This window comes from Bubalus kerabau, chromosome 19 (genome assembly GCF_029407905.1).
Source record: "Bubalus kerabau isolate K-KA32 ecotype Philippines breed swamp buffalo chromosome 19, PCC_UOA_SB_1v2, whole genome shotgun sequence".
Taxonomy (NCBI): domain Eukaryota; kingdom Metazoa; phylum Chordata; class Mammalia; order Artiodactyla; family Bovidae; genus Bubalus; species Bubalus kerabau.
The window spans coordinates 70,206,740-70,223,400 of NC_073642.1; the positions used below are offsets into that span (position 1 = coordinate 70,206,740).

The 16,661-nt window shown below is 57.7% G+C and overlaps 1 protein-coding gene across 6 annotated transcripts in view; it reads left to right on the plus strand.

The window, feature by feature from the left end:
• Positions 1–16,661, plus strand: part of PACS2 (phosphofurin acidic cluster sorting protein 2) — a 63,724-nt gene that overhangs the window by 25,372 nt on the left and 21,691 nt on the right. For 4 of the 6 annotated variants that reach the window (XM_055555674.1, XM_055555678.1, XM_055555679.1 and 1 more), the window contains exons 2-7: positions 9,079–9,166; positions 11,858–11,947; positions 13,486–13,611; positions 14,568–14,730; positions 15,224–15,297; positions 15,916–15,996. In XM_055555674.1, the coding sequence (XP_055411649.1) occupies positions 9,079–9,166; positions 11,858–11,947; positions 13,486–13,611; positions 14,568–14,730; positions 15,224–15,297; positions 15,916–15,996 (622 nt within the window). The remainder of the gene's footprint in view (positions 1–9,078; positions 9,167–11,857; positions 11,948–13,485; positions 13,612–14,567; positions 14,731–15,223; positions 15,298–15,915; positions 15,997–16,661) is intronic. The other 2 variants (XM_055555675.1, XM_055555676.1) reach the window with 2 other exon arrangements.

The following is a 16,661-nucleotide window of genomic DNA, read 5'->3' on the forward strand; positions in this document are numbered from 1 at the left end:
AAAGAAAGGCAATGCTAAAGAATGCTCAAACGACCGCACAATTGCACTTATCTCACACGCTAGTAAAGTAATGCTCAAAATTTTCCAAGCCAGGTTTCAGCAATATGTGAACCGTGAACTTCCAGATGTTCAAGCTGGTTTTAGAAAAGGCAGAGGAACCAGAGATCAAATTGCCAACATCCGCTGGATCATGGAAAAAGCAAGAGAGTTCCAGAAAAACATCTATTTCTGCTTTATTGACTATGCCAAAGCCTTTGACTGTGTGGATCACAATAAACTGTGGAAAATTCTGAAAGAGATGGGAATACAAGAACACCTGATCTGCCTCTTGAGAAATTTGTATGCAGGTCAGGAAGCATCAGTTAGAACTGGACATGGAACAGCAGACTGGTTCCAAATAGGAAAAGGAGTTCGTCAAGGCTGTATATTGTCATCCTGCTTATTTAACTTATATGCAGAGTACATCATGAGAAACGCTGGACTGGAAGAAACACAAGCTGGAATCAAGATTGCCGGGAGAAATATCAATAACCTTAGATATGCAGATGACACCACCCTTATGGCAGAAAGTGAAGAGGAACTCAAAAGCCTCTTGATGAAAGTGAAAGTGGAGAGTGAAAAAGTTGGCTTAAAGCCCAACATTCAGAAAACGAAGATCATGGCATCCGGTCCCACCACTTCATGGGAAATAGATGGGGAAACAGGGGAAACAGTGTCAGACTTTATTTTTCTGGCCTCCAAAATCACTACACATGGTGACTGCAGCCATGAAATTAGAAGACACTCCTTGGAAGGAAAGTTATGTCCAACTGAGATAGCATATTCAAAAGCAGAGACATTACTTTGCCAACAAAGGTCCGGCTAGTCAAGGCTATGGTTTTTCCTGTGGTCATGTATGGATGTGAAAGTTGGACTGTGAAGAAGGCTGAGCGCCGAAGAATTGATGCTTTTGAACTGTGGTATTGGAGAAGACTCTTGAGAGTCCCTTGGACTGCAAGGAGATCAGCCCTGGGATTTCTTTGGAAGGAATGATGCTAAAGCTGAAACTCCAGTACTTTGGCCACCTCATGCGAAGAGTTGACTCATTGGAAAAGACTCTGATGCTGGGAGGGATTGGGGGCAGGAGGAGAAGGGGACGACAGAGGATGAGATGGCTGGATGGCATCACGGACTCGATGGACGTGAGTCTGAGTGAACTCCGGGAGTTGGTGATGGACAGGGAGGCCTGGAGTGCTGCAATTCATGGGGTGGCAAAGAGTCGGACACGACTGAGCGACTGATCTGATCTGATCTGAGAAACCCACTCGAATGATGGCCTCCGCCTGGGAGATGACGGGCGTGATGCACGCAGGCCCGTGGTTGCACCTGGAATAAATGAGGCGCAGTAAGAAGCCGGCAGCAGCCCCCCAGGTTCCGAGTGCCCAGAGTGGACCCGGCAGCCCCTTGCAGGCTGAAGGTGCCGTGTGGCAGGTGAAGGCAGGGCCAGGGCGGGTAGTGTCTGCTCACTGCAGCAGCCCGAACGGCCATCCCGGGCATGGGGGGTCAAGACACCGCGTGCCCCTACAGTGAGCAAGTGCACAACAGGCGTGGGAGGTGCACACGAGTCATGTGAGCATGGCTCTCGAGAGTTGAGGAGGGCGGTCAAGATGCAAGGGCACACTCAGGGCGGTCAATGTGACTTGAGAAACGTGAATGGGGGTCGCCTCGTCTGTGCAGATGGCGTGAGACTGGGACCTGCCAGTCAGGGCACAGCTGACATCTCTGACGGAGTTGGAGGGCAGAGCCACCCGCGCCGGGCTGACGGCTGGTCCAGGGCTGGCTGCCCCCTGCGTCCTTGGCGTGTGGTTGCCTGGGTCCGGCCGTTGCACCTAGCGGGAGACAGCGAGCAAGGGGCCTGCCACCTGGAAAGAGATCCTTGTGGCTCCAGGCCCTGGCCCACCCACCCGGGGCAGGACGAGGTCACTGGCCAGGAGGCCCACACCCAGCTGGCATGGGGGCGGGGTCTGTTATCAAGGGGACAGCTGGCAGCCTCCTGGAAGGAGACCCTTCCTCCAGGTGGTGGGTGGGCAGGGAGAGCACACTGGATTTCTGTGGTAATGGGCACCTTGTTAGTGCTTCTCTAAGGACGTCTGCAGCTACCGTGGAGAACATTGGTTCGTCTTTGTTGGTGTGGGTTTTGTGGCATCATTCTGTAGCTTTTCTCTGATTTAAAAGACAGACCAGACCCTTGCTTCCCTGGGTCAGGTGTGGAGCTTGGCTGTGTACACACAGGCAGAGCAGAGGGAACTCTGGCTGTGAGCAAAGCCCCCCTCACGTGGAAGGAGCAGGTTTTCATGTTTTGCAGCAGGAGTTCCCAACCTCCGGGATCTCATGCTGGTGATGCGCGGTGGAGCTGATGTAATAGTAGTGAGTGCGTGATAAATACAAAGCTCTTGAATCAGGCTGAAACCACCCCCCACCCTAGTCCGTGAAAAAAAAAAAATGGTCTTCCAGGAAACCAGTGCCTGGTGCCAAAAAGCCTGGGGACTGCTGTTTACAGGGACTGGGTGAGACCCGCTGGGCTCCCTTTAGGGTCCTTAGTGAACCTGCTGTTTACAATGTAGAGTGCTTTACGGAATAACGGTCCTAGGTCGTGATGAGTCACTGTTTGTGGGGATTTCTCAGTGTGTTTGTTCACGATTTCCTTGAGGGCCAAGCCTTATGCAATAAAGCTCGTCCTGGGCTGCCTGTAATCCAGCCCTCAGGCCTGTCTCTCAAAGCCAACCTCGGATAAAACACAAGCAGCGTTTGTTCTGTTGGTCTGGCTCTGTCTCTGTGCAGGTCACCCTTTGGTTCTTTTAACGTTGTTTGCATGGATCCCATCAGCTTGGAGGTGCCTTGAAACACACATGTGCACACACACAATCCCCAAGGCTGCAGGGGCCACAGGCGCCCGGGAGCCTCCCAGGAAGTGAGTCCGTCCTGGGTTGAGACGGGCTCCCTGCAGGCCACCGTGCTTGAGCCCCGTGAGCCGTTTCTGTGAGGGGCAGACAGCCTTGTGGGTGCCAGGCTCTGCTTTCTGGAGGGTCACCTCCACTTTGCGGTCTCTGAACACAGGGTTCACCCCTCCCCAGCCACACACGGCATGAGGGATGTTGGCTTCTAGAAAGCCCTGAAAGGAAGAGATTGAGACCCTGAGGCCCCCACCCCCAGATAAGGGCTAGGAAGTATTTTTTAATGATTAATTTATTGAAAGCAGGATCCGAATAAGGTGCTTGGTTTGCAACTGGACGCTACATCCTTTAGGTCTGGGTTTTTCTAACTCTTGAAAAGGTACTTTAAAGAGCATACCTGCAGGATAATTCAACCCCTGCCTCTTCTGTCTAAACTCTGACTCCCGTCACCGTCTCAGGCAGGTCAGGACAGCCAAGCCGAGCCTCGCGGCGCCCCTACTCCCCTCTTTGCCTTGCACACTCCGCCTGCCCCCCGTGAAGGCACACACGTGGGCAGATGCAGGGCGGGACCTCTGCGCGCTGGCACCTCTGGCTTCCCTCCCACACCGTGCATGCGTGTGCGTGTGTGTGTTTCCCTGAACTCGAGTGCCCTTGGTGGTGCCTGGTCTCTGGTTCCCCAGGGGCAGTTCCCGGTGTGGATGGCCCAGTGGCTTTGAGGGATGTCTCGGTTTCCCGTTTGGGGTGATGGTGAACTCAGCTGCTGTAACAGCTAATAAGGTGGAGCATGTTCTAATGTGCTCGTTTATTAGCCACATGGCTTTTTGGTGAAGAGTCTGTTAAAATCTTTTGCCCATTTTCACTGGACTATTTTCACATTATTGAGATTTGAGCATTCTTTACATATTCCAGATAAAACCCTTTGTCGAAAATGTGATTTGCAAGTATTTTCTCCGACTCTTATCTTGTCTTCTTGTCCCCTTGAGAGGGCTTTTCACAGAGCAGAGGTCTGCGTGCTGACGCCGTCCTGTTCATCAGGCTCGCTCTGTCGCTCCAGGTGCCCACCCTTGGCCAGCAGCACGTTGTCTTGATGGCTGTTGGTTTAGAGCATGTCTCCGTGTCGGGGTGAGACATGCCCGATTACACTCTTTTCCTTTTTCAAAGTCACTGTGTTTTCTACTGAAGTACAGTTGACTTACATTATCGTATTAGCTTCAGCGTAGCGATTCAATAGTGTCACAGATTAAACTCCGTTTAAAGTTGCTGTAAGGTACTGGCTCTGCTCCCCCCTGTACAGCGCATCCTTCTAACCTGTCTCCTTTACGCCTGCAGGTTTGTGCCTCTGAGTCCCCTCCTGTCTCACCCCTCCCCCTGCCGCCGCCCCACTGGTAACCACTGGTTTGTTCTAGCTGAATCTGTTTCTGTTCTGCTCTGTGCATTCATTTATGTTATTTTTTAGATTTCACATATACGTGATACCTGGAGTATTTTGTTTTTCTCTGTCTGACTTATTTCTAGGTCCTCCCGTGTTGTAAGTGGCAGAATTTCATTCTTTTTTATGGCCTGGTAATGTTGTATTTTATGCGCGCGCGCGCGCGCGCACACACACACACACACACACACACACACACACACACCAGGTCGTCTTTATCCATTCATCTGCTGATGGCCTCCTACATTGCTTTCATGCCTTGGCAATTGTCAAGAATACTGCTGTGAAAATTGGGATACATGTATCGTTTCAAGTTAGTAGTTTTGTCTCTAACCAGTACATGCCCGGGAGTGGGTTTCCTGCTCATACGATAGCTCTGTTTTTGGTGTTTGAGGACTCGCCGTTCCATTTTCCTTGGTAACTTCACCGGCTTTCATTCCCGCCACCGGTGCAGGCGGGCTCCCTTTCTCCACGTGCTCTTCAGCGTTTCTGATCTGTAGGCGTTCTGATGGTGGCCTTTCAGACGGCGCCGCCTCCTGGTTTAGACTCGCGTTTCCCTGGTGGTCGGGGCCGCCGAGTCTCCTCATGTGGCTGTCGTCCATCTGGATGTCTTTGGAGAAATGTCTGTTCAGGTCTTCTGCTCATTTTTTAATCAGATTGGTTGTTTTCTCAATACTGAGTTGTCTGAGCTGTTTATATATTTTGGAAGTTAAGCCCTCTTGGTTGCATTGTTTGTAAGCATTTTCTCCTGCTCCACAGGTTGTCGCTTGTTTCGTTGGTTTCCTCTGCAAAAGCTTTTAAGTTTAATCAGGCCCCATTTGTTTGTTTCTGCTTTCCTTTTTCAAAATTATTTTGATTGTTTTAGTTCCTTTACCTTTCCATATACATTTAAAAGTCACTTAACTAATAATTATAAAAAAGTCTCACTGGGATTTCATTGGAATTGCACCTGGGTCCAAATCTTAGATCTAGTTTGGGGAGAATGAATGTCCATAAGCCTGGCAGAGGTTCTGACAGCGGTCGGGAGTTCCTAACATGCAGATCCAGCGTTTATTTTATTAGATTTAGGTATTTCTTTTTTTTGTAAATGCAAGATTTTTTTACACACTGACTCCAGTTTGCTCATTGCTCATATATGGAACTGCGCTGCTTTCCATCTTGCTAAGCTCAGTAGTTCTTGGAGCTTGTTTCCACATTCTCCCACATTCCTTGGGACATTCTACATAACGACCCTATTGTCTGCAGTAGGAAGAGCTTCGTTCGCCCTCCCCTCTGCCTCGTCGCCTTTGCCCTGGGCAGGCCTTCGGTGCTGTGTGGAGTGGCAGTGCTGCGAGGATGCGCTTGGCCTCGCTCCCAACCTTAGGGGAGAATATGCCGTCTCTCACTGTCCAGCGTGATGTTTGCTGGAGGCCTTTGGACATGCTCTTTATCAGGTGGAAGGGGTTCTCATCTATTCCTGCTTCACAGATTCAGCTCAGTCGTGTCCGACTCTTTGCGACGCCATGGACTGCAGCACGCCAGGCCTCCCTGTCTATCACCAACTCCCAGAGCTTGCTCAAACTCATGTCCATCGAGTCGGTGATGCCATCCAACCATCTCATCCTCTGTCGTCTCCTTCTCCTCCCGCCTTCAATCTTTCCCAGCATCAGGGTTTTTTCCAATGAGTCAGTTCTTCACATGAGGTGGCCAAAGTATTGGAGTTTCAGCTTCAGCATCAGTCCTTCCAAAGAACACCCAGGACTGATCTCCTTTAGGATGGACTGGTTGGACTTTCTTGCAGTCCAAGGGACTCTCAGGAGTCTTCTCCAACACCACAGTTCAAAAGCATCAATTCTTCGGTGCTCAGCTTTCTTTACAGTCTAACTCTCACATCCATAAATGACTATTGGAAAAACCATAGCTTTGACTGGACGGACCTTTGTTGGCAAAGTTATGTCTCTGCTTTTTAATATGCTGTCTAGGTTGGTCATAGCTTTTCTTCCAAGGAGCAAGCATCTTTTAATTTCATGGCTGCAGTCACCATCTGCAGTGATTTTGGAGCCCAAAAAATAAAGTCTGTTACTGTTTCCACTATTTCCCTGTCTATTTGCCATGAAGTGATGGGACCAGATGCTATGATCTTAGTTTTCTGAATGTTGAGCTTTAAGCCACTTTTTCACTCTCCTCTTTCACTTTCATCAAGAGGCTCTTTAGTTCTTCGCTTTCTGCCATTAGGGTGGTGTCATCTGCATATCTGAGGTTATTGATATTTCTCCCCGCAGTCTTGATTCCAGCTTGTGCTTCATCCAGCCGAGCTTTTCTTATGATGTACTCTGCATATAAGTTAAATAAGCAGGGTGACAATATAGCCTTGATGTACGCCTTTCCCGATTTGGAACCAGTCTAGTGTTTCATGTCCAGGTCTAATTGTTGCTTCTTGACCTGCATACAGATTTCTCAGGAGGCAGGTCAGGTAGCCTGGTATTCCCATCTCTTGAAGAATTTTCCAGAGTTTGTTGTGATGCACACAGTCAAAGGCTTTGGCGTTAGTCAGTAAAGCAGAAGTAGATGTTTTTCTGGAACTCTCTTGCTTTTCTATGATCCAGCAGATGTTGGCAGTTTGATCTCTGGTTCCTCTGTCTTTTCTAAATCCAGCTTAAACATCTGGCAGTTCATGGTTCATGTACTGTTGAAGCCTGGCTTGGAGGATTTTTGAGCATTACTTTGCTAGTGTGTGAGATGAGTGCAATTGTGCGGTAGTTTGAGCATTCTTTGGCATTGCCTTTCTTTGGGATTGGAATGAAAACTGACCTTTTCCAGTGCTGTGGCTACTGCTGAGTTTTTCAAATTTTCTGGCATATTGAGTGCAGCACTTCAACAACATCATCTTTTAGGGTTTGAAATAGCTAAACTGGAATCCCATCACCTCCAGTAGCTTTGTTTGTGGTGATGCTTCCTAAGGCCCACTTGACTTCGCATTCCAGGATATCTGGCTCTAGGTGAGTGATCATACCATTGTGGTTATCTGGATCATGAAGCTCTTTTTTGTACAGTTCTTCTGTGTATTCTTGCCACCTCTTCTTGATAGCTTCTGCTTCTATTAGGTCTGTACCATTTCTGTCCTTTATCAAGCCCATCTTTGCATGAAATAGTCCCCTGGTATCTCTAATTTTCTTGAAGACCTCTAGTCTTTGCCATTCTGTTGTTTTCTCTGTTTCTTTGCATTGATCACGGAGGAAGGTTTTCTTATCTCTCCTTGCCTGCAATGCAGGAGACCTGGGTTCGATCTCTGGGTCGGGAAGATCCCCTGGAGAAGGAAATGGCAGCCCACTCCAGTGTTCTTGCCTGGAGAATTCCATGGACTGAGGAGCCTGGTGGGCTGCCGTCCAAGGGGCCACAAAGAGTCGGACACGACTGAGCGACTTCACTTTTACTTTCTTTTGTGTTCCTAGAGTTTTTAATCAAGTCTGTTGCTCTTTCCAAAGACCCAGATTTGGGTTTATTTTTTTCTAATTGTGTCTTTGTTTTCAGTTTCATTGTTCTGCTTTTATTCTCCTTATTTCCTGCCTTCTCACTTTGGGCTTAATTTGCTCTTTTCCTAGTGTCTTAAGGTAAAGCTTAGATCGTGCCCTGGAGAGTGTCTGTCTTTCCTCCTGTAAGCATTGAATGCTGTGAACTCTCCTCTCAGCACCACATTATCTGCATCCCACAATTCCTGACATCGTGTTTGTCACTTTCATTCCACACAAAATGTGTCTAATGTCCTTCCAGCCTCCTCTGTGTCCTGCTGGTGATTTAGCAGTGTGTGGTTGTTTCCCAAGTAGCTGATATTTTCCAGTCGTCTTCCCATAGCTGATTTCTAGCTAACTGCATTCTTGTCAGAGAACATAGAGTATGTGATTCCGGTTCTTTAACGTGTGTGTGGAGCATCGCTTCGTTGCCCAGGATGTGGTCTGTTGTGGTGAACATTAACTCCTTTCGTGAGTCTCCTTCTCTAGCTTTTTCCCTGGCCCCGCACAGTCAGAGCAGCCCCCGTGGGTGGAGGGGCTGGGCTGGGGGCTGCGAGGGGGGCTCTGCCACGTGAGGGGTCCTGCTGGGGTGCCCACCTCACTGCGGAGAGTCAGGGACTGGGGCTGCACTGTGTCTCCACGCTGGAACGCACAGTCAGAGTATCTGCTGCCTGGGGGAGGCCTTGTGTGTGTCTCTTGCACAGTCGGAGTATCTGCTGCCTGGGGGAGGCCTTGTGTGTGTCTCTTGGCACCAGTGGACCGGGCGGAGGGCGGATGCATCTCCGTGCAGACAGCTGGGGCGGGCGGGACCCTACAGAGGAGAGGGTGGGGCCCAGGTGAGCCCTGAGATCAGGGTCCCTGTAATCTTGCAGCTGGGAGAGCATCCCTGGGGGCTCCCCGGTCTGTGTCTTTGCCGGCTCTGTGCCCTGCCCATCCGTGGACCCTCTTCAGGGGGGGCTTGGTCCAACAGCCTCTGCGGCCTGGCTGGGCCTGGGCGGAGCCCCGGGAGACACGAGGCCCATCTCCACGAGTGACCAGGGTGCTGGGGGGCCCCGCGGGGTGGGGCACGGGGGCGTCCGCGCGCATGGCCACCGCTGAGCCTGGGCAGAGCCCCGGGAGGTGCAAGGCCCGTCTCCACGAGTGACCAGGGTGCTGGGGGGCCCCGCGGGGTGGGGCGCGGGGGCGTCCGTGTGCATGGCCGCCGCTGAGCCTGCCTGTGCTCTCGCAGGTTGTGCAGCCTGACCTTGAAGAAGCTGGTGGTCTTCAAGGAGCTGGAGAAGGAGCTCATCTCCGTGGTGATTGCCGTCAAGATGCAGGTGAGGGTTCCCTCTGGTGCCGCCCCGGGGCACTGCGGGTGTGCTTGCTGCCTGGGGACCAGACGGGGCCCTCCCCCATGCAGACCCTAACCCTGGCTGCCCTGAAGGAGGGGTCCTGTTAGCCCCATGGGGCCCCTGGCCCTCTAGGGGGGGCCGGGTCCCGCGTCCACTCTCAGGGCGGCTCTCGGCCCTTTGCAGACCCTGCGGCAGGGGCTCTGCTGGGCCCACCACCGCGGCCCCTCCAGCCCCAGCGCGGCTCATGGGTGCCCACGGGCAGTTCCTTGAAGGGGGCACATCCCCGGTGTGGCCTGTCCTCTGAGGACCCCGGAGGGTCAACCCCTCAGGGTGGAGTCCGGCCTCACCCCCCGACCCCGGGCTGCTGGCGCCCGTGTTTGCAGCTGACCTGAGCGCTCTGACCCTGAGGGTCTGCAGGGCCTCCCAACGAGACCACCGGGAGCACCTCGGGGGCTCAGGGCCAGGCCGCCCTCCGGACTGGAGGTCAGTGTGGAGCCCAGGGCCTGGGGAGGAGAGCCTGGCATCCAAGGAAAGGCTCCCGGCCCGAGGGGCTGTGGCGCTCCCAGCTCAGGGGGCAGTGCCCACGCAGGAACTGGCCCCGCCGGCCCGCGGGTGGCCCGCTCTGCTCGGGGCCCCCTGGCCCGGGAACCTCTCCAGGCCAGAGCAAGGGGATGGACCCTCTCTGGCCCCCGATACCCGCGCCATTGACCTCAGACACAGCCGACACCCCCCGCTGGGGCCCCGTCCCTCCAGCTGCCCTCCCCATGGTCCCGCCTGGACCCTGTCCCTACGGAACACTTGGCCCCTGGCGGGCCCAGGCCCCCTCGCAGCCGCCTTGCCCGTCCTGCCCGCTCACCTCGGCACCCGCGTCGCCGGCCTGCCCCCCACGTGGCTTCCTACCCGGCCTGTCCTCGGGCCTTCCGTCCCGTTGGGTCGCCTGCCTTTCAGTCTGCTCCCGGCTCGTCTGCCGCCTCCAGGCCCTCAGGGCAGACAAGCTGCCCCCACCCCCGGCTGACCACTGTGGTCGCTGCTGCCCCTGCCCGCGTCCTTGCTGGGACTCCTCTTCACCTGGCACAGGCCTGTCAGTTGAGGGCCTGACCCAGACAGGCTCAGGAGTACAGGGAGCTTGGGGGCATGGCTGTGATGGACACGGGCAAGGCCGGGGGTGGGGAGCGCCAGGCCACGGGGGTGTCCGCCCTGGTGCGGTGCCCTCCCCCTGCGGCTCTGTCAGCATCTTCTCCGGGGCCAGCACCTGCTCCCGCCCTCACCCGTCTCTGCACCCCTGGTCCCAGTCGCACGCTGGGGAGCCGATGTCAGCCGCGGGGTGACCTCTGCTCACCCGCCCAGCCCCGTGAGCCTGTCTCCTCGCGGTGCTCCCCGGACGTGGGGCTGAGCTGGTCCCGCTGTGTCTGCTTCCTGCACTCAGTGGAGCAAGCTCCCGAGGCTGTCGGCATTGGACAGCTGTTTTTAAGATGATGCTATGGTGAACATCTTTAATCCATTTGGAACTTCGTCTGGGCCAAGGTTTGAGGTCGGGACTGGGTGTTCTCTGCGGACCATCTGTCCACGTATTATGGCCATTTAGTGAATAGCTTTTCCTGTCAGGGGCCTCCCTGGTGGCTCAGCTGGTAAAGAAATATGCCTGCAATGCAGGAGACCTGGGTTCGATCCCTCGGTCGGGAAGATCCCCTGAAGGGAAAGGCTACCCACGCCAATGTTCTGGCCTGGAGAATTCCATGGACTGTAGGGTCCATGGGCTCACAAAGAGTAGGACATGACTGAGTGACTTTCACTTTCACTTTCCCTGCCAGCCTGCAGGCTCCCTAGTGCATTACCCACGGGGTCTGTCTCTACCTCCATCCCTGTGTCCCGGGGTCTGGTTCCGGCTGGTGCTGCCCTCCCCGTCCTGCGGACGTGCTGCTGGGCTTCAGTCACTGACCGCCTCACCCATTCTGCTGTGGGAGTCGGGGGAGGACACCCATCATGGTTCTGCCTTCCCGGGGACACGTGGCCTCTCGCACATCTGCTCATCCACCTTCATGTTCATCCCGTGAGTGCAGGGAACTTGGCCGTGACCCATGTCAGTCTCGTCACCTCAGGCGCTGGGACAAACCTCTAGAGGAGGTTGTCCAGTTGCTCAGTCTTGTCCAACTCTTTGTGACCCGATGGACTGCAGCACGCCAGGCTTCCCTGTCCCTCACTCTCTCCCAGAGCTTGCTCAAACTCACATCCATCGAGTCAGTGATGCCATCCAACCATCTCATCCTCTGGCGTCCGTTTCTCGTCCTGCCTTGAGTCTTTCCCAGCACCAGGGTCTTTTCTAATGAGTCAGTTCTTTGCATCAGGTGGCCAAAGTATTGGAGCTTCAGCATCAGTCCTTCAATGAATATTCAGGGTTGATTTCCTTTAAGATTGACTGGTTTGATCTCCTTGATGTCCAAGAGACTCTGCAGAGTCTTCTCCAGCACCTCAGTTCGAAGCAGGTCAAAGGATGCGGGCTGTTTTAAGGCTCCAGATACACCCCCGGTGGCGCCTTTGGGAGTCGCATGCTCAGGCCTCCCGCGCCCTCCCCGCCGGCAGCTCTCCCGCTGACACTTTGAAATGAACTGACTCTGGCCTTGGCCGTCTCACTGCAACGTGCCGTCTTCTGAGTCCGGCTTCCTTGTTCTGTGCCAGGGCTCCAAGCGGATCCTGCGGTCCCACGAGATCGTGCTGCCCCCTAGCGGACAAGTGGAGACCGACCTGGCGCTGACCTTCTCTCTGCAGGTGGGCCGCGCCCTCGCCCTGTGCCCGAACGGACCTCCCCCTCCCACGAGGCGGGCTCTCCAGGGTTAGAAACGTGCTTGGGGTGTTAGGTCGAGTCTTTCCTCACATTCCCACGTTGAAGAGAGGGTGGTGAGGCCAAAACTCAAGTGCTCAGGTTCGGTCATCTCATCCGTGTTTAGAAGAGATGGGGGTTGGGGAGGGGCAGAAAGCAACTCGGCATCTCAGACAAAAGGAGGCGGAGAGGGGCTGGGGCCGCGGACAGCCCGCGCTGTAAGTTCAAACCCCTCGGGTGTTCCGGGCTGTGTTGCTGGTGGGCTTTAGACCGGGACCCCCCAACCCTGTGTGAAACAGGGGTCTCCCAGCGGGGCGGGTGCTCGGCAGGCCAGCATCCCCCAGGCTCCTCCTCCCCCCACTTCTCTTTGCATAATTAAGACCCGAGTTGTTTCGATTCAGCCCGTGCAGTTCTGGCTGAGCACACCTGCTGCATTAGCATCAGTGCCTCCAAATCCCAGAAACCCCTGTCGCTGTGAGCCCGTAAGATGGGGCTGTGCTGCGAGAGCCCTGCCAGCCCCCTCACCGCCCGCCCCCCAGGCCGCCTGCGAGAGCCCTGCCAGCCCCCCCACCGCCCGCCCCCCAGGCCGCCTGCGAGAGCCCTGCCAGCCCCCCCCACCGCCCGCCCCCCAGGCCGCCTGCGAGAGCCCTGCCAGCCCCCCCACCGCCCGCCCCCCAGGCCGCCTGCGAGAGCCCTGCCAGCCCCCCCACCGCCCGCCCCCCAGGCCGCCTGCGAGAGCCCTGCCAGGCCCCCCACTGCCCGCCCCCCAGGCCGCCTCACTGCCTGAGCCCCATGGTGGCTTCTGGGTTGTGTGTTGACTTTTCTTCACGGGGGTGGTGGTGAGGAGAATCAGGTTCTATTCTTATTCTTATTTTATTTATTTATTTGGCCATGTCAAGTGGCTTGTGGGATCTCAGCTCCCCAACCAGGGACTGACACAGGCCCTCGGCAGTGAGAGCCAGAGTCCCGACCGCCAGGGAATGCCACATGAATCAGTCCTGTCGAGTGTAACTTCCAAAGCGTGCAGTCCGCTGTCTTCAGGCCTGTGGCTCCCCGGGCGTGGACGCAGCTGTGTCCCCTCCACCTCCGCCCCGGCGGAGCGCAGCCCAGCCCGTGGTCCCCCGGCTTTTACAGTAGGCCGTTAGTTGTGACCCTTGAGGAAACGTGCATGTCTGCCCTGTGCACACGCGCGCACCAGTGTGCACAAGCGCCGCGGTCCCGGGAGCGGGTGTGGCCGCCTGGGCCGGAGTGCTGGGTGGGCACGGCGCCCTGGACCGCCAGGCAGGTGCCCCGCTGAGCAGTTACCCCAGATGCGTGGGCCCCTCCTGAGGGCCTGACCACGCGGCACACGTCTGCCACCAGTGGCCGTTCTTGTGACCGCGGCCCGCGATGACCAGCGGGCTGGGAGCCCCTGGGCTCAGGCGCCTGATCCGTGGGTGTCGCGGCGCGTGGCCGTCTGTGTCACCGTAGCCCCCCTCCCCCGCAGTACCCCCACTTCCTGAAAAGAGAAGGCAACAGGCTTCAGATCATGCTGCAGCGAAGAAAGAGGTACAAGAACCGAACCATCCTGGGCTACAAGACGCTGGCGGCTGGCTCCATCAACATGGCTGAGGTGAGGGCAATGGCCAGACGGCCTCCTATGCCTCCTGGTGGGCAGGGCAGGTGGGGGCGTGTCCCTGCAGGCACCCCGCCCTCACTTCCCCCCTAAACCTCCTGCCCAGCGGGAAGGAGGCTGCCCGGGTGGGTGGTGGGCCAGGTGCGTTGCCAGCCCCCTTTGTTAACATGGCTTCTTCGGTGACGGTGATAGGAGGCACTGTTTTTCTCAAAAGCCTCATTTTCTTCCTTGACGAAAGAGCTGGCCGCCCCAGCTGAGTCCCCCAAATTAAAAAAGAATCTGGTCCCTAAAACTCCAGCATCAGGCTGGATTTGATCAAATGACCGCAAAAAGAGTTTCTAAAACGTGGAGGCATTCGTTCGCTGGCTTGTCATGACAAGGCCCGTCCAGTGAACTGCTTGGGCACCTGGGGTCCTAGTGGGGGGCATAGGCCGGTGCCAGGCGGGGGTGGGGGGCTCTGCTGCCCAGAGAGAGGTCTGCTTGATTCTCTCGTGATCAGAGCGGCCCCAGGGCTTCCCCGTCCTGTTGGGCCAAACCCAGGGGGTGTCCGCTCTGTGGCACCAGAGCTCCGGCTCACACAGGGGCCTGTCCTCCTTGGCCCCCTGGGGCCTGGTCCCTGGCATTGAGTCCTGAGGCTTGGGCCCCATCTGGGCTGGCCCTGGGGCTTCACACGCTGCCTGCTGCCACGCCGCTCCTCCTCGACGGCCTTCGGCGCTGGGGGGCCTTCGGCGCTCGGGGACTGGGCCTAGCACCGACTGCCCCCCTTGATGTGATAGCTCCCTCGTGGCCCGGCCACTGGCTCCGTGCCCTCTTGTCCTCCCGCCCTGTGCACCCCCTGCCCCATGCTTGCCTGGCTGACCGCGGCCCCTCTGGTCGCTGCCGAGAGGAGGGCCCGGCGGAGCCGCGCGTGCCCCGCGTGGGCCAGCAGGGTCTCCAGAGCCGCGCCCCTGCAGGTGCTGCAGCAGCCGGCGGAGGGCGGGCAGGTGCTGAGCCTCTGCAGCAACATCAAGGAGGCCGCGGTCAAGGTGGCCGAGATCTGGATCTTCTCGCTGTCCAGCCAGCCCATCGACCACGAGGACAGCGCCATGCAGGCCGGCCCCAAGGCCAAGTCCACCGGTGAGTGCCGCCTCGGGCCGCCTCTCTGCCACAGACGCCACCTCCCGGCTATGAGCCTGCAGGCGTGAGGAGGTGGGGAGGGCATGCGAGGGTCTTCAGGCGGCCCTTGGGCGGTGGGCATCCCAGCCCCGCTCCCACACTGGGACCTAGCTACTGAGCGAGTCGCGGGAAGCTGTGGTGCCTTCTCGGGTCTGGCACCATCCTGGGCCGTCTTCTATCACAGCTGGGGTCACGGTCTCCTCTGAGGCAGGGGTGGACAGGCAGGGACCGGTCCAGCCGAAGATCCAGGACGCTGTGGTGGGCAGGAAGGGCCAGACCATGCGGGGGGGGGGCATGTGGGGGTGAACCCTGTGAGGGGCAGGAAGACCACCGAGGGGGCACATGGGGGCTGTCCACCTGGCGCGCCGGCTGTGGGGGCCGTGTCCTCGCGGCTCCCTGCACACCAGGGGTCGGAATCTCAGGGTGCCCTCCCCTCTGTGTGCTCATTCCGCAGAGAACTACTCGGAGGAGGAGTATGAGAGCTTCTCCTCTGAGCAGGAGGCCAGTGACGACGCCGTGCAGGGGCAGGTAGGGGGCCGCGGGGGTAACGGGGGGCGGGGCGCGGGGGCAGGTAGGGGGCCGCGGGGGTAACGGGGGGGTCAGGGGCAGGTAGGGGGCCGCGGGGGTAACGGGGGAGTCCCAGGGGGCAGGTAGGGAGCTGAGAGGGTAACGGAGGGGACAGGGACGGATGGGGCTGAGGGGTAATGAGGGGGACAGGGGCAGGTAGGGGGCCGCGGGGGTAACGGGGGAGTCCCAGGGGGCAGGTAGGGGGCCGCGGGGGTAACGGGGGAGTCCCAGGGGGCAGGTAGGGAGCTGAGAGGGTAACGGGGGGGACAGGGGCAGATGGGGCTGAGTGGTAATGGGGGGGCAGGTAGGGGGCTGAGGGGGTAACGGGGGGGACAGGGGCAGATGGGGCTGAGTGGTAATGGGGGGGCAGGTGGGGGCTGAGGGGGTAACGGGGCAGTAGGGGGCCGGGGTCACTGGAGCCACGTGGGGCCCCTGAGGGGGTGCCAGGACCCCCAGAGCCGCCAGCACAGGGTATCCTGAGGCCTGGGCGCTGCCAGCAGGCGCTCTGACACCCGGAGTCCGCGTGGGGTGGGGGTCCCTGGGCCCCGTGTGGGGCTCAGGAGCAGCCTGTCTTTGCAGGATTTGGATGAGGATGACTTTGATGTGGGGAAGCCCAAGAAGCAGCGGCGATCGATAGTAAGAACGCCGTCCATGACCAGGGTCGGTGGAGACTGGTTTTACTAACCTGGGGAAGTGGGGGGCGGGAACCTGGGGTGGGGGCCGAGGGGGCGGGCAGGGTGTGGGGCGGCCGGTCTGATCGCGTGCTGCCCCGGAAGCCTGGCTCTGTGGCTTCTCCTGAGGTCCAGCCTCTTCCCCGCAAACAGCGTGAAGGTGGGCGGCCCCACGCCATGGCCTCGCCTTGGGAGGAGGGCCTCCAGGGCATCAGCGTGCCAACCCCAGGCTGCGGGCCACAGGCCCAGAGGCAGTGGGCGAGGCCAGTCCCTTAGCAGAGGCCAGTTCCCTAGCAAGCCTGCTGCTTGGCCCGGACACGCCCAGTGTGAGGCCGGCCCCTGTCTCGGCTCTAGGCAGGCGGCCGGGGGCTCGGAAGGGCTGGAGGCCCTTCCTCCAGAAGGGAGGTTCTGGCGGAGCGGAGGCCCATCCCAGAGTGTCTACCCCTGGTGCCCGCGCTCTCAGGCCAGGCTGTGGCCCCAGGTGCTGGGCTGTGGCCCCAGGCCAGGCCAGCATGGAGGGCAGCCCAGGAAGCCCCAGTGCTGACCCCCTGCCCCAGAGCCTGCCACCTGGCCAGGCTGGGAGGCCACGGGCTGGTTCCCGAACACCGAGTGAACCAGCTGTCTGGACCACAGTGCGTCCGGAACTGCTGGGAC